The sequence below is a fragment of the Euprymna scolopes genome, chromosome 9 (assembly GCF_053919585.1).
Source record: "Euprymna scolopes isolate OS-2025 chromosome 9, ASM5391958v1, whole genome shotgun sequence".
Classification (NCBI taxonomy): domain Eukaryota; kingdom Metazoa; phylum Mollusca; class Cephalopoda; order Sepiida; family Sepiolidae; genus Euprymna; species Euprymna scolopes.
Genome location: NC_136490.1, coordinates 32,706,765 through 32,731,927, shown reverse-complemented (window position 1 = coordinate 32,731,927; position 25,163 = coordinate 32,706,765). Strand labels below are relative to the sequence as shown.

The 25,163-nt window shown below is 31.4% G+C and overlaps 1 protein-coding gene across 4 annotated transcripts in view; it reads left to right on the top strand.

Annotated features, from left to right (window-relative positions):
• The window catches only part of LOC145284483 (nonsense-mediated mRNA decay factor SMG5-like), a 1,021,751-nt gene that overhangs the window by 52,690 nt on the left and 943,898 nt on the right, over nucleotides 1–25,163 (top strand). For all 4 annotated transcript variants that reach the window (XM_080133345.1, XM_080133343.1, XM_080133346.1 and 1 more), the window contains exons 3-6: nucleotides 588–711; nucleotides 7,549–7,705; nucleotides 17,061–17,168; nucleotides 21,463–21,552. In XM_080133345.1, the coding sequence (XP_079989471.1) occupies nucleotides 588–711; nucleotides 7,549–7,705; nucleotides 17,061–17,168; nucleotides 21,463–21,552 (479 nt within the window). The remainder of the gene's footprint in view (nucleotides 1–587; nucleotides 712–7,548; nucleotides 7,706–17,060; nucleotides 17,169–21,462; nucleotides 21,553–25,163) is intronic.

The following is a 25,163-nucleotide window of genomic DNA, read 5'->3' as shown; positions in this document are numbered from 1 at the left end:
AATATGATAAAAATGGTTTTGATTTTTAATCAAAATTCTACTCAATAATTTTTCCTAATTTTTGGTGTAGATACCTATTTTTGCTTAATTCATATGTATATCAAAGAGTTATCTTGTTAATTTATTTAGAATGGTGATTTTCTCTTGTATAAGCATCAAAATAAAAACAAAGAAATGCGGGGTAGGTTCAGCTAGTAACTACTTTAGGTTAGAATGATAACACCACCCCCCCACACACACACACACCGATACTCACTAATTTTTAGCCAAGTAAACAGACCAAAACTTTTTTGCATAAAAAAAGTTTGGGATTCAATAATTTTACTTATATTTGGCCAGAATAATTGTATTAAAAATTTTATACTTAAGATGTTTTACTTCAATCATTTTTATAAGTTCATTTAATCACTTGCATTTACTTTTTTTTTCCTGTTGATTTTAGAAGATATTTTTTTCTACAATGAGAGACATTTTAATTTTTGCCATGGAACTGTCTTGAGAATGAGCCTGCTTTCATTTTAAAAATATCTTCTGATATTTTTAATAAACTTGACTTTTTTTTCCTTTTCTTGTTTTCTTTCTGACAGGTTAAAATATTATTGTGAACGTTTGATGTTCTACAATCCCATTGACTATGGCCGCAAGGCAGAAGAGGTTCTTTGGAGAAAAGTTTTCTATGACATTATACAATTGGTGAAAAGAAACAAGCGGGTAAGCATACAACTTTTATTTTTTAAAATGCTTTAAATTCCGACATTTGCACATTAGAACTTGAAAGCAAAACAAAATATTTTAAATGTCTTGGGGCATATCATAATACAAATATAGGCATGAGTTTAAATATCCTGCATATTACCTTGATCTCTTTTTTATTCTCTTTTACTACAATCAGCATCATTATATTTGGTTTAACATTAATTTTTACATGTTGGCATAAATTGGACATGGGGGAAGCTATAAAAATGGATGACAGGGCCTGAGGGAAGAAAGGATAAAAACCTGGTTAGAGATCTAGAATGTACAAGTACTTTAACGGTGAATGCTCTGACGAACTGCAAGCACTTGTGCCCCCTCGACGTAAATACTCCCGACAAACCTGACAAGCAGCTAAATCTCACCCCTTCACAGTAGAGATCCCTAGATGTAAGAGAGCCTTCTACTCCAGTAGTTTCTTCCCCAGGACAGCTAAACTTTGGAATTCCCTGCCGGGTCCCTGCTTCCCCAACTATACTGACATGCAGAAATTCAAGTGCAACATGAACCGACATCTTGCTCCCCAACTCCCTACACAGTACCCCTGATGCCCATGTTCCTGATAGTAGCCCCCTACAACAAAGTGGCAATATGCCTTGTTTGGGGTGAAAATGTAATTAAAAGAAAAAAAAAAGTTAGTCTCACTATTTTGAACATGTTATTACTATTACGATTAATATATTTAAATTTTATTACATTTATATTTATAAAATGATATTAGACTATTACATTAAAAAATAATAAAATAAAGTATTAAAAAAAAATTGAATAGAAACTATTTAAAACAAAAACATTGCAATCATAAAAATAGTAAGTAAACTATTAAAAAAACAATTATAAGTTTTGTTTGAATATTTGTAACAGGAAAAATTCCAATTGTAAAACCAATTTGATTTCATGTATTTTTATATTTGGAAAAAAAAAAAAAATGATAAAAACAAATTATCCCCTCCTCCTGCCAACACCTGGCCTAAAATATGACTGATAAAATGATAAAATATCTCTGGTTTCATTCAAAATTCTAAATTGGAAGCTGTTATAAAGTATATTTTTTTACTCCTCTCTCAATTTGAAAATAATGCCATTATTTCAATAGAAATAATACTTTAATTTTTAAATTTCACTGACATGGCTTCAGTGAAAATGCTATTGACTAAATTAACTCATTAAATAAAAATAGATTTACAAATTTAATGTTACTTTTTTCTTCATTCACAGCATATGCAAGGTACATAACTCTCGTTTAAGTGTATCTGATGTAATGTGGGTGCAAGGGAGATAATAAGATTAGTTCTGACATGAATTATATTAAGTATGGATAGACAGAAAAAAGATATTTTTTATTTCTTAGGCATGTTCGTCTTTTATAAAGGTTTACTTAGAAGATTCTTGTCCAGAATTCTCCCTATATTAACAAACAAATATTAAGAAAAATCTGTATGGTATACATACCCATGACAAAGCGAAAATATATTCCAAAAATCACATAGATTGATGAAGTAGTTGTATTTTAATAAAGAAAATATATTTTGAGCGATTAATGGGAATTCGTAGGTATTACAACATAAATCTCACAAGTTTTGAATTATTACTGAATTATCGCCCTGGTTGTTTTGAGATTTCTCAAAATATTGAGTGAGACACACTTTTCTGATACTCAATAAATTTGATTTTCTAATAAATAAAATCAAATTATGTGACTTTTGGAATATATTTTTGTTTTGTTACAGGTATATACATCATATAGATTTTTTGTTTTTTAATAGAGCAAGAATTCTTGACAACCATTGAATATTTTGAAATGTCTTGTTTAGAACAAGTTTCAAGTAATTTCATTAAAAATTCATAGCTTTCAGCTTATTTTGATTTTTTAAAACAAATAATTAAAAAATTGAATTTTCCCATATTTCATATTAAAAAAAAAAATTCTATGCAGCATAACAACTATAATAGATACATTTAAATGTAGCTGTAATTTTTAATGTAATTTCTTCTTTTTTTTTTTTTTTTTTTTTTTTTTTTTTGGATAATAAAATGATAAAATCTACAGAACACTTTCTCAAACTCAGAGACCAAAAATGTATGAATCTATTGTATTTTTCAACCAACCTGATTCTTTCTTTTCGATATTAATTTTACCTCTTTAATTAAATCATTTTAAATTGGATTTTCTCAAATCAACAAAGCTATAAGTGGAACAGTTTTAATCTTAAGAACTGGTCTTTGAGATATTGACTGCAGCATAACTCAGCAGATCTGGTTTTTATAGTGCGCTTTCCTTTCTGCATAATCCCTTCTTTTTTCTGGAACACACAATCATGTTTCTGCCACTCTTTCATTGAGCAAGTAAATGTGCACAATCAGTAACAGTTGTGATTGATATGCTCATACATAATAGTGTGTAGATACAATTGCCTTTTTCTGTTTCATGCGCTTCATGCAGGCGACTAAAACACACTAATTGCAAACATTTTTTATTGGGAAATTGTATTAACATAAAACAGGATTCAGGCAGGCTTTTGACTTTTGCCTTGAAAATAGATATAATATTTTGAAATATCTTGTTTAGAACAAGTTTCAAGTAATTTCATTCAAAATTCATAGCTTTCAGCTTGTTTTGAGTTTTAAAAACAAATGATTATTGATTATTTTTTATTATTACCTTGAAAAATCCTTGGAAATATGGAAAATGTCTTGAAAAGGCCTTGAAAATCGTGTTATTTATGTCCAGTAAAAATATGTGTCAAAATATTAAAATAAAATCAAAATAAATACTGTTACTGTATTAAGTAGTAATAAAAATACTATTTAAAATATTTTTTTAAATATTGAAAATAAAATCGAAATACATTGTTCTGAAATTACATTGCATTATTGTGGATACCAGAGTTTTTTCCCCCTTTATCACAAAACTACCTGATGTTTTCCAAATAATATCGTGTTGTTTTGTGATAAAGGGACATAACTCTTGTATCCACAATACCAGAAATTTAAAAGTAAAATGACCCAATCTACAATGGGAAAAATAATATTTAATCGTGCTTGGTTGGACAAATATAAGTTGGTCAGTGAATGTAAATATGATTGTCAACAGGCATATTGTTTTGTATGTAAATGAAAATGACTTTTCTTGTTGTCAGTTAAATTTTTTGTGTTTATTATATCATTGTTTTTATATTGAATTTTGTTTGGAAAACTTTAATTTTGAAGGCCTTGAAAAACTTTGAAAATGAAAATCTGTACGAACCCTGTCATGGTAGTTATTTGTGTTGATTGTCCATGTTAAGGATTGATTGTTGTTTTGAATGAATCGGATCATTATTGTTAGCATTCGTTTTCCTGATAGCTTTCGAGTTAGAATTCTTTCTAAAAAAACAGGTAGTTATGGGAAGAACCACATAAAGCATCCCTAATTGAAAAATTCAAATTTAAAAGTAAAACGAACACAGTGTAGACCAATCTACAATGGGAAGATAACATTTAATCGTGTTTGGTTGGTCAAATATAAGTGGGTCAGTGAATGTAAATATGATTGTCGACAGACATTGTTTTGTATGTAACTGAAAATGACTTTTCCTGTTGTCAGTTACTAAGCTTTTTGGTTTATTATATCATTGTTTATTTTGGTTTTGAAAACTTGAATTTTGTCTCGCGAAGGCTTTGAAAAATGTTGAAAAGTCCTTGAAAATGAACATTGAAAATCTGTATGACCCTTGTAAAAGAAAGTGCTTTTTTACATTAACTTTGTTATTGAACCAGTAGACAAAATAATGAACAGAATTCGTTAAATTTATAAAAAAATTTTTGTCATTCATTCAAACGTTTTTTTATTTGGTTACCTGCCATTTTTTATGATCATTTACTTTTTATTTATTTTATACATAATTGCAATATTAGGTGCTTCTATAACACCGTGGGATTTCAAAAAAATGCATTTCAGATAAAAAAAAAATAAATAAATAAAGTCATGTACCTACATGTCATGTCGAAATTAGTAAAAATTAAAATATTTACGAAAAATGATCCAGTAAAAGATGTGGTAGATTTATGTTTTACAAAAAATCATAAATACTAAGGGTCCAACATTCTTTTATTTTGAAATAGCAGATTTTCTTTGAAAGCAAAAAAGGGAAATAAAACAAAATGATAAGTTGCCATTACCTCTCTTGGATATTAAGAACTTTTCCATATCAAAACATAAAACTGTAATTCGATGAATTTTATTATTTTTTTTTTTTTACTTGATCATTTTTTGGAATGTAATTTTACACAATTTATTTTTTTTTTTTTTAACTTTTTTTTTTTTTTTTTTTCATCCCAAATAAGGCACAGGGCCATTAAGTCATAAGGGGCTGCTATTTGAGATCAGATTTGCAAGGATGTATGTAGCATGTTGGGTAAAAGAATGTCTGTTCGCATTACACTTGAACATCTGCATATCAGTACAATAAGGAAAGCAGGGTCCTAGGAAGGAATTCCAAAGTCTAGCAGTTTGAGGGAAGAAGCTTTTTGAATAGAAGGTTTTTGGGCATCTAAGGATCTCTCCAGTGTAGGGGTAGAATTTTGTTGCTTGTTTGGGTGTTTCGAAGTGTGTGTGCTCGGGCGGGGGTGGGGTGGTGGGATGTTAATCAAAACATAAGAATAAGCGAAGTAAATATTTAAAAAAAAACACAAAAAAAACTAACGTAAGGCAAATGAACAATGTTAAATGTAAAAATGGGAAAACAAAAGAAAACGCGAAACAGAAAAACGAACGTTAAAAATTCTGAAAAATACCCCCCCCCCCCCCAAAAAAAAAAAAAAAAACCCAAAAAAACAAAAAAAAAAAACACGGGAAAAATAGCTTAAATAACCCTGTTTCAATATTAAAAATTAAAAAATTGAAAAAAAAAAGAAGACATCTCACACCACGATTCAAACCCAAAACCTTTAGATAATGAGGCTGCGCTCTAAGCAACTGAGCTAAGACGACATCGACGAAAGTATGTCGCTTTTTTAAATATTTAAAGTAAATCATGTTCCGACGTCGTATGACGCATGCGTAGAAGCGAACTTGTCATGAGAGGACGGTATTTGCTGACCCCTCCCTGTAGAAAACTGATGATTTTAGGGTGAAGAAATTAATGTTTTTGGCCAATTTTTCGATATTTGTCGGCCGAAGGTTGGAACTTTAAAATGATACCGATCTTGTGAAAATCCGTGACCCGTGTCGAAAGTTTTTGTAAGACATACAAACACACATACATACATACAAACACACATACATGCATACATACATACATACATAGAAACACACAGTTTCGCTTTTATATATATAAATAAATAAATGAGTTGGCAAATTAGTGTTAAATTAATTAAGGATTCAAAGATTTTGGCAAAGAGAGGGAGGAGGCTAATGGGGTGATAATTTAATGGGTCAGTTCTTTCGCCGGAATTCGGGGAAACTAGTACAACAGAAGCAATTTTTCAGCTGTAAGAAAAGCGAGATTTATTGAAAACATAACATTTGTTGAAAAGTTTTCAGAGAATCGGAGCAACCTCGGTGGAGCATTTTTTTTAATAGTATAGCAAGGATAAGATCGGGCCCACATACCTTTTGAAGTTTTCCTACATTTTTGTATGGCATCACAAACAAGAGAAGGAGTGATTTTCAGATCATTGAGTGTGGCTTCTGTCTACAAAGAGAAATTTAGGAAGAGGTGATTAGTTGGGTCTAAAGTGATGTTGGAGACGAATCACCGGGCAAGCAGATTTGCCTTTTCCGTTGTCATGCAGACAATCTCTAGATTGTAAGATAATGGGGGAATTATTGATTAACTATTATTTACTACACAATTATAAATTTTCCGGAAGTAGTGAGTCTCTAATTTCTGCAAGTCAATGCATTTTGTAATGACTTCTGAATATCTTCTCTTGGCTACAGCTACTTTCCTCTTACAATTATTTCTAGCTTCTACAAACTTTTGTCTATTTGTATTCGACTTATATCTGATAAGTCTGCAGAATACATGCTGCCTTCAAACAATGGCAGCTGCACAGAGGAGAACCATTGTTGAGTGTTGTTTGCTAAAGAACTTCTGTATGGGAACATGCGCTTCAATTGCCACTTTGGACCATTCAGTAGTCTAATTTGCACACTGTTCTACAGGAAGAGAAAAGATACTACACCATGAAGCATCTCTGATATCTTAATATCCCATTATACTGCAGAAGCACCCAATATTATTCCATGTAAATGTTTGATATTAGAGCATTAACTGCAATCTATATGATAGGGTTTCATCACTTACACGCATATATGTAGTTATGAAGTGACATTGAATCTGGTCAGTACTAAAATGAGTGACCATTTGGAATATCAGGTGTTGTATGTGGGGAAAACTCTCTGCTAATCTCTGCAGTTTCTAGTCATCTTGAACTTTTCATTGCCACTGGCATCAAGCAAGACCAATTCAAAATGATTGTGGTTAGGGACTGTGCAACCCTTGCTTCACAGTTGACTCCCTGTGCATGAACCCTTACAGGGGATATCCATTGTCTCTTGAGACTGAATGAAAGCCAATATTTTAGGAGGAATAAACACAGAACACAATATATTTATTGTAGGTAAGGCTATACAATGAAAATCTGATTAGACCTTGATACTGGCCATATAATGAATAATAAAAATGCACTTGGGTTTATACATGCAAAAACATTGTTTTGTAAATATTTAATATAAAAAATATTTGAAAATTGTTTATTGATGTTAAATCATTGGTGAATTTAATTTAATTTCAATAATTTATCTTTCAGCATATTCGGCCACATGGCTCCCTTGAGACGGCATTCCGTACTCACCTTGCTGCCGCAACAGGATATTACTACCACTTGCTTCTCCGTTTGCAGACAGAATTCAGCCTTCAGTTGGATGGCAAGTTAGACTTTCCTGTGGTTCCAGACCATTCTACAGGTAAAAAAAAAAAAAAAAATGTTATCAGGAACGGGAACAGAACATTTTTCATTGAAAAGTATTTAAAAACTTGTCTCCCTTACAACTAAAATTTTAGCTATTTTTTCTGTATAAGTTTCAAAATGTGCAAAGAACTATAAATCAAAAACTAAAATAACTTCACTGCATCCCAGAAATTCTAGTACAAGATAAATTGAAATAAACGATACTTAGATGTCCAGTAATTACTGTATTGCCAAAGACACTAACATCAGAAAAACAAGAAACAAATGTTTCATTCAGCTTACTATGTTTGCACTCTAGGAACTCATTACATCAAAAAGCTTATAATGATATGCCTATAACGATTTGAATTGTTAAAACTTATCTATTTACTAGATAATGTTATAGTTTCAATAGTAAAATAAGTTATTTATACGTATGTTGGAGTGTTTGTATGTCTACTGTCATCAGGAGCAATGTCTATGATTTGCTGGTGACTGTGAGAGGAACCAGCAAAAGCTGGTGAGAAATGTATTGCTGAGGACTCCACGGCACAGGCGCACAAGCATAGGATGATCTAGATCCATGTGCATCCAACAAATTACACATAACGTTAACTGTGATCTTGAAGAGGACAGGCAAGTCTGTATAGAAAGAGTTATATTGTTCTGGGCAAGGAGCCTGACCAGATAGATACATGTGGGTCTTTTATGCGTTTTCTGCTTCTTTTCATGGAGAAAGAGGACACGAAGGAGACGTTCCTGAGAGTTTTCTCCAAGGTTTTATTTTGTAGATAATTAACTTGGGAGGGGGGGGGACGAAAGACTAATGTTCTCTCAACTAATTATTAAGTTCTTCAATTAACTTCCTAGCTTAATTGAAATGGTGACGCGTAGACACAGACATCAAAGTAACCTTTTTTTTTTTTTTACGTTATTGACAATGCCTCCCTTACATGGTTTCCATGAAGAGATTGATTTGAAAACCTTTGTTTCTCCCAGCTTGAAAATGTGACATCATTTGCTATCTCCAACTCCTACCTTTGTTTTGTTTATGCCATTTTAGGTCAACCATCCTTGACTCAACCCTAAGAATAATTCTGCTTTGCAGATTTGGGTTATCATGCACTCAATTGTGGCCCTTGCCAAATTCACACTAAGTAAATTAATGGTCGCCAACATGGGATTCCTAATATATAGCGTACCTTGAATAACTAAAAAGAAATAAATTTTGTTGATTCTTTAAATTTCAGTCATGAAGAAATTATGTTTTAAACAAGAACAGCTGAAAAAACATTATGCTTTGCCAATGATCACACTAATATTCATATTCAGATAAAATGATGTCTAAATTGTTGAAATTTAAAAAAAAATAAATAAATAAACAATATTAATAGCAAAAATGAAAGTCTTCCCAGGTCTTCTTGGAATTCCAGGATTTCAGATTTTATTAATTTTCCACATAAAAAAAAGAAATGATCGGAAATCTTTTCTGAATATATATATATATATATATGTAAATATTTACAATCGATTGCACATATTGTTGTTCCTTGAAGGCCGCCATTTTAAATCTTGTCTCTATCTGGTGGTGCTATTAAAAATACAGCGCCGAAAAAGTCGAGAAAAAAAATACAAAAATGAAATGCTCAGGGAAAAATAAATTGCATGTTTAAATGTTAAACTGAATCAATCTTTGAACTTTTCTTCTCCACAAAGAAGAGGAAGGTCCAAGTCAAGGGACATTCGTTTTGTCACAATTCAAAGCATACCTGCATATTTCTTCATTTAACAATAAAACTTAACATTTTAAAAAATATTAAAATGACACCTTTTGGGTTTTCAATCCATTTGTATAACCATAAATATTAAAAAAAATCTTTTTAAAATCTGATAGCTACCTTTCAAATCTGTTTTAAAATAATTAAATACAACCTAGACAGTATTATAATTGTTTTTTTTTTCTGAGACATTTTAAAAACTCAAGTGAAAAATAAAGTTAGTTAAGTTTTTTGTTAGAGAATGGTTTTTTTTTGGTTTGTCACACGAAATTCTAATTTTATTTTTTTTTGAAAAAGCTAATTTTTAAAACAAAATAAAGGAAAAGTATTTACATTTACTTGTATCTCAAATATACATCCACAGATTTTAGAATTAAGTGACAAAAACAAAATGTCCAAACATTTTTAATAAATTTGTCTAAACCTTACTTTATTAAAAAGTTTGAAAAAAATACATTTTGTAACTAAGAAAATATATACAAATATATTTTACTTGTATTTAACTTTATGATTAGTTATCTTGTTGAACATTAAAAAAGCAAAGTGCAAAAAAAAAACATTTTTCACTTTTTGATATCGTTGTGAGTTAATTATTATCCATTTTTAATAAGAAAAACTCTTCGGTGAAGCAGAAAAATAGGTGACACTAAGTCCGCAGCAAACAGTGTCAGATAAAAATGTTTTCTAAAAAAAAAAAAAATAAATATAAACAAATCATTAAACATTTTATAATACTAAAAACAAATTCCAAACAATGAAAAAATAATATTTTATTTTATGCTAAAAATATTTAAGTATAATGTGAATTTTTTTTTATTTTTTTTTTTTTTATCTGAGACTTTGCTGTCAATTTCGTGTCACCTACCCTTCTGCATCACAATTTTTTTCTTTTACGAAATAGCACTGTTACAAATTAAAATTTTGTTTTTATTTCTTTAAATTTTCATTGTAAAGAAAGAAATAAAAAATATTGTTCAATCCAATATTTTCGGGGGGAAAAGTTCAGACAGAATGGAAAAAATAAAACTTTGTCTATAAATTTAACTTAAAATGATCACCCACTTTCTGACCATAACCAACTTTTGATGCAGTATTGTGTGCAAGTGATAATAACATTGGTTTTAATATTATGTTGTAAACATTTTTTTTTTAAGATCAGCGGTAAGCATTGTTTTTTTTTTTTTTTTTTTTTTTTTTTTTGTGTGTGTGTGAGGTGATGTAGCTAATTTTTGGTAATTTTTTCCCCTATAATTTACTGAATTCATTACTATGGAAGTCATCATTTTTAGTATTTGATATATGCACTAATTTCACAAAAATGTAGTTTTGTTAGTAAAAAAATTCTTGTTCTTGTCTAGAATTCCTTCTATATTAAAAAATAAAAAACAAAATAAAGAAAAATCTGTATAATGTACGTACCTGTGATAAAACGAAAATATCATATTCCAATATTTACATAAATTGACCAAGTAGTTTATTTTTACATAAGAAAATCATTTTTAAGTGATTAATGGGAATTTGTAGGCATTACAACATAAACATTGCAAGTTTGAGTTATTGTTGCTCTACCACCCCCCTTTTTTAAAATATATATTGCTTTCAAAGTGGCGGACAAAACGGTTGCTTTTCAGTTACTCATAAAATTTTTATTTTATTTAAAAATAAAACTAATCAATTTATACCATTTTTGGAATATATTGTCGTTTTGTTACAGATACGTACATCATACAAAATTTTCTTTATTTTCATTTTTAATACCGGTGGAAGACCCATTTATTTATGGTTTTTATTATAAACTGAAGGATAAACCAATTTCCTGAGTGGGTTCTTAATAGTTCAAACTTTTAAAATTTCGTAATATGGATTTTTCAAAATTTTATATCATTTTTTGTCACCATGTTTTTTCCTGTATTAAAGCTATGGCAGCATAATGCATTTTTTTTTTTTTTTTTTTTTTTTTTTTTACATGAGGGTCACCACTTATCAAGGTCCGGAGGCCACTCAGGGATAAGAGTTATTGCCTGTACAGTAATCAATGAGATAATATTGTAGTAATCATTAGTATTGGAGATTTGATAAAGTGTCTTACTTAAGGGGCTGATTTGTCAGGAATTTGTTTATGTTGGATTTGAAGACATCCAAGTTGTAGTCAGGTGGGAAACAGACAAACGGAAGAGAGTTCCACAAGAAAGAAGCTCTGCTCATGGAATCTACATTTGGATTTAGGCACAGATAAAGAGTGGGGAAAATTTTTGACAGTAGTTTCAGCCAGACGAGTGTTTCTCGTGAAAGATTGACGAGGGGGGGATGAGAGATTGGAGCTCAGACGAGCACTTGCCATGGAAATAACGATAAAACAAAGACAGGCTCGCAACGTCTCTTCTGTGGGAGAGAGGATGCAGGGAGGAGAAAAGGGCATCCCCCACTAAACCAACGAAGTCTATTTTGTACTCTGTCAAGGCAGGATAGGCTGTTTTTAGCAGCTCCTACCCAGATGTGGCAGCAGTACTCCATCCTTGGACGTACTTGGCTTTTATACAGATAGAGAATTGCATCAGTAGTCAGATATCTTCTGGAGCGGTAGAAGGATCCCACCATTTTCCCAGCGTCCTTGGCAGCAGACCTGATGTACATGTTCCATTTCAGATCAGGAGTAAAGGTCAAATCCAGAAGCTTGTCAAAACATGGAGCCTCTCCAAGACGAGAGCTATCCATTTCAATTGATGCCAGATGGGGATCAGAGCGTTGATGATGTAAAGATAGAAGCTTGGTTTTGGATGCATTAAAAGTCACCAGCCACCTCTTCCCCCATTGTACCACGCGCTCAAAATCAGAGGAGAGAGAATTAGAGAGAACTTTGTCATTTACGGCCATTGATGTGTTGCCATAGATGGTCGTGTCATCAACATAGATGTCAACGAATGATTTAAGTATATGTTTTGGGAGATCATTGATGTAGATCAGGAAGAGAGTTGGGCCTAGGATGGACCCCCGAGGGACTCCAACATTAATACTGTGGGCCTCTGATTTCTGCCCATCAACCACTACTCTTATGAACCTATCTATCGAAGAGAAATGATTTAATAATTGAGAAAACATTTCCAGTTATACCATAGCTGGAAATCTTGTGAAGTAGACCCTTATGCCATACCTTATTGAAAGCCTTCAATATGTCAAGAGCAATTGCCCTAGAAAGGAAGCCTTTATCAAGAGATTCACTAATCCTATGAGATATAACCGTTAGCACATCTGCTGTAGATCTTGCAGAGCGGAAACCATATTGCATGTCACTAAGAAGGTTGTTTCTGTTGAGGTGGTTGACTACTTCTTTATTTAATATGGATTCCAACAACTTACTCATGACGCACAGGAGACTTATTGGTCTGTACTGAGAGAGAGATGACTTTACGCCTTAATTCTTAAATACAGGGCATACTGATGAGGTTTTCCAGGGTGTTGGAAAGCACTTCTCCTTAAGGCAATGCTTAAACAGTTTTGTAAGTATGGCGGCAAGTTCTGGTTGGAGCTTTTTCAGCACTATAGCTGGAATGCCGTCAGAGCCAGTTGCTTTACTGGAATCAAGGTTCTTGATTAGCTTGGCGACCTCACGCACAGATATTTATATGTTGCATAGCGTATTGTCTGTTATAATGCATTCACTATTTTGATGTTTTGGGAATTTTATTTTTAATGGTTTTGTGTGTGTAAATGTCAAATATAGTGAGAGTTTTCTGTTGCCATAGACACAAATAAAATGGCCACACTAATAAATTTAACTATCATTCCTCACTTCAATGTTGGTGGAGAATGAATAAAGACACTTGGCTACTCATACTCCCATCTCTGATCTCTTAATATTAGAATATATTTTTATTCTTATTTTGTAATTTCTGTAAGTTGCAATTGGTTCAGGGGAAATAACTTCAAAACTTGTTTTGGAGTTATTTCCCTTGATTTCTTGAACATAAAAGAATTTTTTGTTCTGACTTCACAATCACGAATTTAGTCTCTGTTTATTCCAAATGAATAAATGCTAGAGTAAATTTTTCTTACCATGACTATTTTATATATTTATTTATTTATTTTTATTTTAAACAAGGTGTATTGTCACTTAATAGGCTACTGTTTGGGATCATGTCTTAACAGGGGATTGTGAGGAGTTAAATCTAATGTAAACTCTGTTCACATTTGATTTAAACCATTATATGTCAATATAGTCATGAAGTAGGAAATGGGAAGAAACTGTTACAGTAGAAGGCTTTTCGGCAGTGAAGGGTTGGAATTTTGCTGCTTGTCAGGTTGGTTGAGAATATTTACATTGAAGGAGTACAAGTGCTATGAGTTCATTAGAGAATATTTCATTTAAGTACTTGTAAAACGGATGCAGCATTACGGCGATGGGATAGAGGTTGGTGATTGGCCTGTAGTGTGGGACTTATTTAATTTGAGACTCCTTTCTGGACTCTATCTAAGAATGAGATTAGTGGTAGATGAATCAGTTCAACAATACTTCATGAATGGGTGAATAATGGCTTTTTAGAGATATAGGATTCTCTTAGGTATTAGTAATTTTCTAGCACAGTAGTAGGAGCTTACCTTTGCAACAGTTTTAACAATGTCCTCAATGTATTTGTTCCAATATCAGAATCTGTAAAGTTTGTAAGTGTATCTGTACACATTTCCAAGTTTTAACTGGACAGACATAAGACAACTTTCCTCAATATAATAGAAAATAAGTAAAATTTAAAATGAGAATACACAAAGTTACTCATAAAAATGCAGAGAGAACCTGAGTTTCGTACTAGTTATGTATATCATTTCAAGAATGATGAAATGTTTTTATGGTGATTCTATTAATGGAAAGAAGTACTACAATTTCTTTCAGTGATGGCAAATTTTCTGAAAAAAAAAAATAATAAAATCAACATCGCAGGAAAGAAAAAAAGAAAGAAAACAACATACTGAGGATGGAGTTTAGCTCTGAAATATATTTGTTATAAATTTCAAACAAGTAAAATATTTGTTTATTTTCCTAATATTAAATTGTGATATGGGTTTCAAGTGCACTTGATGCATATTTTATTCACATGCAATAATAGTATTTATAGAAAAGACTGAGACTAGCAACATCATGCTTGTTAGAAAGAGGTTGCAGAGAAGATAGGTAAGAGAAGAGGACCCCCCCCCCCACTAGATTGCAAATCGGGTTTTGTACTCTGTTGAGGCAAGAAAGGCTGCTCTGAGTAACACCTCCCCAGATGTGGCAACTGTATTCCATCTTGGGGTGAATTTGACTCTTACAGAGATAGACGATTATGTTAAGAGTGAGATATCTTCTGGAGCAGTAGAATGATCCAACCATTTTTCCAGCCAGTTTAGCACTGGATTTGATGTAAGTCTTCCATTTCAAGTCTGAAGTGAAGGTTGGTCCAATAAGCTTATCAAAATAGAGGGTTTCCTCAAGGAGAGAATGATACATTTTTTTGCAGGTTGATTTGAATTATGTCACTATTTTAAAGACTGCTCTTTTCAACAATAATTGTTTAATCTTGCCTTTTAATGTCTGTGCTATTCACACTGTTAATTAATCCACTCGGAAAAATCATTGTGTCTTATAAAAGGTGTATCTTCAATTTTGTGGGTGAAGTACAGAATTTTATATTTATTTTCATAAATTTCATAGTTGAAAACTTTGAAAAAAATTTTTTAGAGACATTTAATTTTATAAACTATGCTTTTTAAATCATTGAAAAAAAAAAAGCAGGGTTTCATCAATAAAAATCAATAGGATTAATATTGATCTTAACATCACAAATAGCTCAATGATAAAATAGAATGATACAAATAGACATTTTATTTAATTTTCAGGTAAATTAACTTTTTCATTAAGATGACGCATGTGTAAAAATGTCTTCTTGCCCTCCTTTGCAAAGCGTCTGTAAAAATAAGTCCCTTTCCCCTGGTATAACAAACATTATACAAACAATAGCAAAAGCAGAACTTCACTCTTTCTCCTCCACTTTCTTTTTAGGTTTTCTCATACTTTCTCTTTCTCCTCCACTTTCTTTTTAGGTTTTCTCATACTTTCTCTTTCTCCTCCACTTTCTTTTTAGGTTTTCTCATACTTTCTCTTTCTCCTCCACTTTCTTTTTAGGTTTTCTCATACTTTCTCTTTCTCCTCCACTTTCTTTTTAGGTTTTCTCATACTTTCTCTTTCTCCTCCACTTTCTTTTTAGGTTTTCTCATACTTTCTCTTTCTCCTCCACTTTCTTTTTAGGTTTTCTCATACTTTCTCTTTCTCCTCCACTTTCTTTTTAGGTTTTCTCATACTTTCTCTTTCTCCTCCACTTTCTTTTTAGGTTTTCTCATACTTTCTCTTTCTCCTCCACTTTCTTTTTAGGTTTTCTCATACTTTCTCTTTCTCCTCCACTTTCTTTTTAGGTTTTCTCATACTTTCTCTTTCTCCTCCACTTTCTTTTTAGGTTTTCTCATACTTTCTCTTTCTCCTTCACTTTCTTTTTAGGTTTTCTCATACTTTATGCTCTCTCAATCCTCTCTCTTTCACTATCTTTTCACCTTATAAATATTTATAATTTTGTTTTAACTTTTTGTGCTTAACAAAATTTTTATTTTTATTCCGAAAAAATATTTCATTAAATGAGATTCTTGTTCTATATTTGATGCCCGGTTATTCTTAAAGTCGCAGGTTGTCTATGATCTATATTCATGGAATATGTTATAACTTATCTATAATATAATCTCACCTGTCTGTTTAAATGTATGTATGCATGTATGTATGTTAAAAATTAGAGGTTTTAATGGATATAATAATAATAAAAAAAATGTAGCTTAATCTGTATCCTGAGTTTCAATGTATTATCTGCTAAAATAAAATTTATATGAATAATCACAGTTGCTCTTCTGTATCATTTTCACACAATTTTTGTGATGACATGTGATTTTACCAAAATTTAAGACTGTGTATGGCTAACGATTATAAATTTGATCCATATTATCTTTCTTTTAATTAACTATGCTATTATATTTATAAATGTGGATAAGGTATATCAATATAACATTGGAGCACAGGGTGGAGCTGGTGCTAGTGTGATTGTAATAGTTAGAAGTGGATTGAGTAAGTTCAGGGATCTTCTGCCATTACTAACCAGTGGAATGTTACCACTGTCAATCGTGGGTACAGTCTGTCGGGCATAGGTATGGAAGTGAAATCTGGCCAGTGAAGGTTGAGGAAATTCGTTGCCTGGAGAGAAATGAAAAACGTGTCATAAAAATCGGTTATTTCATAAGAGTGCTATCCTTAAAAAAAATCGGGATTACTATACCACTTTTTTTTTTTTTTTTAAATACATTTTAATCCTCCCTACACCTCCACACACTCGGGCAACACCACGTACCTCCACTAGTAATAAATAAAAACAAAATGCAAGTAAAAATACTACTGAGCAATAACAGGTAGAAACAACTAGTATGTATTAATATGAATAGATTGACTTAAAAAAATTTTTTTTTAATGTAATTCCAATACAAAACTTCTCTTAGAATTAATTTTGCATCTTGTGTTTATTTTCTTAGGTAAAAAAGGCCAAATCCACAATTCCAAGAAAAAAGATGTGAATCCTAATGTTCAAGAATGGGCATTAGGAGCCTGTCATCGTTGTCTTGTATACCTGGGAGACATTGGTAAGTAGGACAGTTCCTTGTTTCTTTGGACTTATTTGATTTTAAGAATGATTCCAACATTGCAAGACTAACTACAAGTTGGGGTTATCTATAATATTGTAAAGGGTTAGGGTTTGTATGTCCAACTAAAACTCAAAAACAACAAAATATTACTTGTTTTTTCTTTTGTTGATTGGCGTTGCTCCAGATACATGTTTAAAATTTAGAAAAAATTATTCTTTCATCAGAGGAAGAGTGTCGGTTTTGCACCACGATTATTTACAAACTAAAGGGAAGTAATTCTGAATTTTTTATTGAAGAGACAATTCCCGTATGCCAACTGATTCCTTAAAAAATCTATAAAAATGAGTTGTCTATGTGTGTATACCCAGATATAGCTAGGAGCTATAAACTGGAGAGTAGGAATATGTTATAATTTGACCTGAGTAACACCGGGTAACCCTATTTTTTGATGAACGTATGATAGAAGTGAATATTTCGCTGTCAGTCAATCTTTGCTTGAAATAAATTTTCATGTAGCATCACAATGACTTCTTTAAAAAAATGTTTTCCAAACAAGGCATAATGCCATTTTGATGTGCAAAAAAAAAAAAAAAATCTGGCCATCAGCCAGAAGCAACACCGAAAGCAAAATTTTGTAAGCAAAAAAAAAAAAAGTTAATAACCAAACACTTTTGCAAATGTTACCACATTTATGTAGATGCTACAAAATCACAAATTATAGTTATTTTTAAACGAAAGAAGGTATTAAGGATAAACGCATGCGTGGTTAATGCTATAAACTTCATTTCATTAAAAAGTCATAGAAACATTTCACTCTGCAATTTGTCAGCTTTTTTGTTAATATTTTTTTTGACTTTGGTTTTTAGCACCTGAAATTGTCTTATCTATATATCTATGGAAGTGAAATTTTCTGTGTGTACATTTCCCTACCAAACTACTCCGTCAATTTTCAGTCTACAGATTGAAGATTTGACATAAGGGGTATTGAGATTTGAAAAAATCTTTTTAATCAGTTTTTGGCCAGAAATTTGGCTGTCAAGGGATCAAAGTTAAACGATTTGACCTTTGAAAACTCTACCAAACTCCTCTGCCAATTTTATGTCTAAACACTTGAAATTTTAGATGTAGGTTACTTGGACATGGATCAAACTTTATAATTTGATTTGAACCCAAAACAATAAATGTTAAAGGGTCAAAATTGGGGTAAAAGTTAAAATAAATTTGACCTCTGTGGTCTCTACCAAATTACTCAGCCAATTTTTGGTATAAACATTTGAAATTTTACATAAAGTGTATTCAGACATAGGACAAGCTTTTTAATCGGTTTTTGGCCAAAAATTTGGCTGCCAAGGGGTCAAAGTTTTAAAAAAATTGACCTTTGCAGTCTCTAGCAAACTATTCAGCTAATATTGGGTCTAAACATTTGAAATTTTACATAAAGGGTATTCAGACAAGCAGCAAGCTTTTTAATAAGGCTACTTGAAATAAACAACCAAATCACTAATATTCAAACAAGATTTTGAAAAAAAAAAAAATATCAAAAAAAAAAAAAAAAAAAAAAAAAAAGCAAAAAAAAGGAACAATAGACCAAATAATCCAGTAAGAAACTCTCATAAGAGAAGCTTTCACCACACATTTCGACATAGGAAAAGCTTATGATACCATTTGGAGATATGGCATCAGAAGAGCTCTCCAAGACTTCAGCATACATGGAAGACTTGCATATATATATATATATAAAGAATGGCTTCAGTTTCTCAAAAACCAAAACTCAGTGCATTTATTCCTGTTCTTTAAGAATAATGCATAATGATCCTACCCTCAAACTAGAGGGAAACATGATACCAGTGGTCAACCAATACAAATTTCTCTGAGTCATATTTGATAAGAAATTGAATTTCATACCCCACACAAATTATCCAAAAAGCAACAATACTCTCCGACACCTTCAAGTAGTTGCTCACACAGCTTTATCTATAGATCAGTCAGAAAGTCATATCTAAAAAATTAAACCTGATTCACCATGAAAGCTTAAGACAAATTTTAAGAGCTTTCAGAACATCTCCAAGTGATAACCTTTTTGTAAAAGCAAATAAAACTCCACCACAATTATGAACAGAAAAACTAGCACTACAATACTATATAAAAATCAAATCCACCCCATCTAACCCAATTTATGAAAGCATTTTAAACCCAAAATATAAAGACCTATTTGAAAATAAAGGAAAGCAATAAAACTATTTGGACTAAGAATGGAATCTACACTTAAAGAAATTGAAATTCCCATTTTAAACCTACACAACCATATAAGTTCAAATGTCCCACTATGGATAATTAAAAAGTTTTAAAGAATTTATCAAAGCAGAAACCCACCCAAGCTCCTATCAAGATGAAATTCATAACATCTTCTTACAATATCCAAAATACCATCTCATATACACAGATGGATCCAAGGACACAGCTTGTAGAGTGGTATCTGACATTAAAAAAAAAAAAAAACTTAAAAAAGACTCTACCAACAGAAACCTCAATCTTTACAGCAGAAGCATACACATAAAAATTAACACTTGACATTATCTCAAACAGAAATTACCAAAAATTTATACTTTCAGATTTTCTATTGGTATTAACATCACTGCAAAATAAAATTTTTTTAAATCCCCTCATTGTAAAATTGTCAATAATTTTCCCTACTCTCTATCTGTGCCTAAACCCAAACATAGATTCCATGAGCAAAGCTTCTTTCTTAGAACTGCACGCCAGTGGAACTCTCTGACGCTTGCCTGTTTCCCACCTGACTACAACTTGGATGTCTTCAAGTCCAACATAAACAAACTCCTGACAAACTGCCCCCTTAAGTAAGACACTCTATCAAAACCTCCAATACTAATGGTTACTACAATACTATCTCATTGATTACTGTACACGCAATAACCCTTATCTCTGAATGGCTTTCGGGCCTTGATAAGTGGTGACCCCCATGTAAAAAAAACAAAAAAAAACTTCTATACAAACTAAACAATATGTCCAATAATAAAGAAATTCTTGTGCTGGACCCTGAGCCACATACAAAAGGCAATGAAAGAGTTGACAAAGGAGCCAAATCTGCTCTTAAATTAAGCCCAGAAAATCTCAAAATTCCATATACAGATCTGAAACCAAAAACAAATTTCTCCAAAATAAATGGCAACAAAAATGGAGCAACAGCACCCAAAACAAATTATTTCAAATAAGATCCAAGATAGATTAATATATCCATGCTATCACAAAATCCAGGAAAGAACAAGTTATCCTATCTCGGCTCTGCATAAGGCACACAAATCTCACACACTCCTTTATTCTGAACAATGAATTACAACCAAAATATAGTACATGCCAAACACCTATCACAATCAAACCTATCCTTATGGAATGTGAAACACTTAAGAACCCCAGAAAGTCTTTCTTCAAAATTAATATGAAAAATTATTTGAATATGCTGATATAGACATTAATTTTAAATTCCTAAAAGAGCTAAAAATATATCAGAAGATCTGAAATCAAGAAAAATAAAGAATCCAACAAAAAACATATCTGACCTTAAATAACCCCTAGAAATTGATAGGTTAAAAACGAAAAAAAATATGTAAATTGATCAAGTATTTTTTTTTTTTTTATGGAGGAGTTATTGTTTATCAAAGTCCAAAGGCCACTCAAGAATAAGGGTTAACGTTAGGTGGATGGTAAAACAACGCCATGAGGATTGGTAAACAATGTTTTAGACTGAGCAAAATTTGATTATTTAACAGAATGGTTCATTAAGAATTTGTTAACATTGAACTTGAAAATTACCCTGTTAGAATCAGTTTCACAGGAATCATATAGGTTAATCTGGAGATGGACTTAATCAAATCACTGTAAACTTTGGGATTCCATTTTCAACTGAGTGATTATCCAGTTTATCAATGAAGAAAAATGATCAATATTATCATGCTTATGTCCGTCAGGATCCTGTGACAGCAGATTTTGGTAATAATGATTAAAAGGGAGTCTATTTACTGCTTTCTATGTATACTCCACCACGAGGTGGTTTTGTTTTCAAAATTTACATAAATATACGTGTATTATTTATTGTCTGCAGAAACTTGTACTTAATTGTGTCGCATTACAAATATTGAGAGGTGATACTGGTGAGGAAACTGTTTTGTATCCAACTGTATTTTTCTACAAGACTAAATTGTCATCCTCTTTAAACAACTTTTTACACAATTTTATTTTTATAAATTAAACTCTTCTTTTTATAACTTTTCAGCTCGGTATCAACAGGACTTTGACCACAGCCTCAGTAATAGTACTGCTGAGCGCTTCTATTATCAGGCACTCTGTCTTCTTCCTGAAGTTGGTAAGTTGTGTAAATTCAAAATCATTATTACTAAAAAAATTTTTTTTTTTTTACTGTGTAACGACCTTTTTAGGGTCTACCATTTTGGTAGCAATTATTATGCTGTCAGTTCCTATTATCTGACAATATTTATCAATTCATTTTTTTTTTTATAAGCACATATTTTGTAAATAAATAATCTGCAGATGAGTTTTGAGTTAATTCATCAATGGGACACTGCAAAATACTATTCCTGTGAGTAATCGTAACCAAGGAGTGACATCACACTCCTCAAAGCTCCCAAAATATGTGTCACCACTGGATGTCATACGAAAGTCTAGGTTAAGATTCAGTTTGAGTAGTTGATGGGGTTGTGTAGTAGAGTAGGCAGAAGATAAAAAAATGACGCTAGAAAGAGTTGGTATAAAATAAATTTTGTCGTGCGTGTTTGTGGGAATTGTTGCTAATACTTATCAACGTTGTTATCTTGCTGGTACTGAAAACATGGTTTGTTCTGGCACTAGCACAAATGTTAAAGGATGCCTATATAGCTTTTACCTCAAGTTAAAGTCGACGTTAATCTGCTATGAAAAGACATTTCTATCCTGAATAAAAAATTATTGTAAAATAGTAAAAGTCATTTTGTCACAATAGATTTTTTTCTTAAAAAAAAAAAAAGAAAAAAAAAAGGATGTTCATGTTTTTATATGGATAAAACAGTGTAAAACGATTTAGAAACTTTATTTTCATCATTTGTATAACAAACTACTAAAGAAAAGCAAAGATGATGGTTAAGTGCTTAATGACACGGATTGAAAACCTGAATGTATCAAGTTTCGTTCCATAAAAACACTTTCATCAAACCCACACTTGACTTTGTGTCTAACCTTCTGAAAAGGAGATAAATAAAATAACAAAATATGAAAGAATCTTTTGACATGAACACTATGAAAAATATATTCTGAAAGCAAACTATATTCTTTCATTCAAAATTAAAATTGGTCTGTAAATAACTTTAAAAACATTTTCATGAATTTAGATAAAAAATAATGAAAATTTTTCTTGTTGGAAGCCTTTTTTCTTTCTTTTTTATAAATGAGTGGGTGGATCAAAAGGCCTTTATCATAATCATATTTCAAATATAAGGTTAAGTGTTTAAAAAAAAACTGCCAGAGGGTAAAAAAAAAATAGATAAATTTAAAAAAAATTAGATTATTTCCATATTTTAACTTGTTGTCTAGTAAACGATCAGGCAATATAAGTAAGATATATTCTCAGAAAGAAAAACATGTTCTTCCATTTAAAATTGGTTGGTGTAATTTGCATCAAATTTTATTTCCAGTGTGGGTTGATAAAATAATCACAATTAGGCAGAATCTTGAAAATTTTTTTACTTCAATTGACAATAACATCTTTTATATCCAAATTTAAAATTTGGTCCCAGGAAGTAATTCTGTGCAGAAAATACTGGTTTCATGGATAAAAAATATTAATAAAAAATCATCACAACATCCTTGGGTTTTCTGGGACGTATTTTCAATTTTCTCTAACTTCAAAACAACTGTGTTGTCGAGAACTATATAGGAACTTACTTGCCTAAATTTGCTTTCAGAATTTAATATCTTTTGAGACATTGAAGAAATTGTGGATTTTTGCTGCATATTTCTTTTAGCTATTGTAGTGCCAGTCTTGGCTTCAGATAATGTATTTTGTTGATAGTAATATCTTTGAAAAGGGTAAAGAACAGCACTAACAATTGATACACATGTAGTTAAAATGACGAATGAAAAAGATGGATAAAAATATGAATGTTATGAATGGGTCACCACTTAGCAAGTGCTAAGTCAATGGGAATTTTGTAATGAAAGCGAGAATACATAAATTAATGAACAATATATATTTATATATCAACAATTTTATAGAAATGTAAAATATACTTTGAAAGACCAAAGTTTAGTGAGAATTTTGAAAGTTCTTGGATAAGAAATATATAAAAGTGTCAGAAAGTTTGTTTCAGATTTCTGTTATGTATTTGTATTTATTTTCAAGGTGGCAGTGTTCACTAAAGATATAGCAGCTGGCTTAAAGGAATTTCAGCATAGGACACTCCAGTCTTCTAGGATGGGTTTTGGAGAGTCAAGGTGCACCCAGAACAACTTTGATTTCAGCTGACTAAGCCACTGTTTTATAGGCTTGGTTAATTTCACACAGGATTGTTGCCTTTGAAGTTTGAGACTATTTTTAATGGTTGGAAAATATTTTCAGTACACACGTTGCTGTGAAAACTGACTTGATGAAGAGAGCAAATCTCAACAAAGCAAAGAAAGAAAATGGGTAGCAATCAAAGCCACTTGCTTTTTAGCATTCATTCAAATCGAATCTCAGTGTAAAAATCAGATGCCAGACTATCATAAAGACGTGAAAAGGAAACAGCAAGCCAAACAAAGTAAAAGAGTAGCTTATTATGCTTGTTTGTTTTGCACATTAATTTCTTATCTACCATGCTATGTTGGATTTTTGTACAAGACAAAAAGCATTTTTTTTTTTTTTAGCGCATGTTTTAGCCATGTAAACTGTTTAATTAAATTCATTTTCATTAGAATATGACTGAAAAAAAAAAGCTTCAAACTTATATGGTGGGAGGTTGATTATTTGCTTTTAATCTTATAAGTGGGAGATGACATTGGTCTAATGGTTAACAACACGGACTGATAACCTGCATTTTCCAGGTTTGAACCTAGTTCATTCTACAAAAATCATTTTCACGTGGTCCCTCCCATATCCCGATGTCTTCCTAGAAAGAATTCTGGTATATGAAATATGCCTATATAATTGTTATTGCAGATAATTCTTTAAAAGTAATTTACTAAAAGTAATAGTGTAAGAAATGTTAACATAATCAAAATTGCTTCAACTAAGCATTGTGTAAGCTAAGCTGGCTTATCTCCCTTTGACTCTAAAAGTTTAAACTTTTGTGTAATTTTCTTTGAATGCTTCATAAGTGTATTAATCCTTGTGAACCGCACTTGTGACATTTTTTTTTTTTTCCATAAAATTTTTTTGCTTTTTAAGAAAAGTAAGAAAAAAAGTTGAGTATCATTGGAAGTGTTTGAGATATTTATTTTCAATTAGTAAAGGGGTTTTAATTTTAGTTTAATGTTTTAAAACCTTTAAGTTCAACCTTGTCGCTAATGCCAAGGACCTTTGTGTGATTGTAGACAACTTCTTCAAACCAACACATCACTGTATCGAGATATCAAACCCATTCTTGAGTAGATATTTTTTTTTAGGTTGGTGCAAAAATAATGTTATTTTTGATGTTCAACTATATATGTATAAAAACATTATTTTTGCACCATACTTCTTTCCCACTGCAGGAAGATGTGATATAAAGTCAGAAGGTTGAGAGTCAAACTAGTATCCTTAAAGGAAGAACACTCTGGCCCTTTAAAAATTGTCTGGGTAGTCACATCAGCATGGTAGGGGCACCTCAAGCAGTGAGTAATAAATTTACTCCACTCAAAATGCAAGGAGAGTGGACCCCCTAGGACTACCCAGAACCCGATTCTGGCATGCGGCATCATCAATAGCAATGTAAATTTGCATTTAGATTTAGTTTGTCACCCCAACAC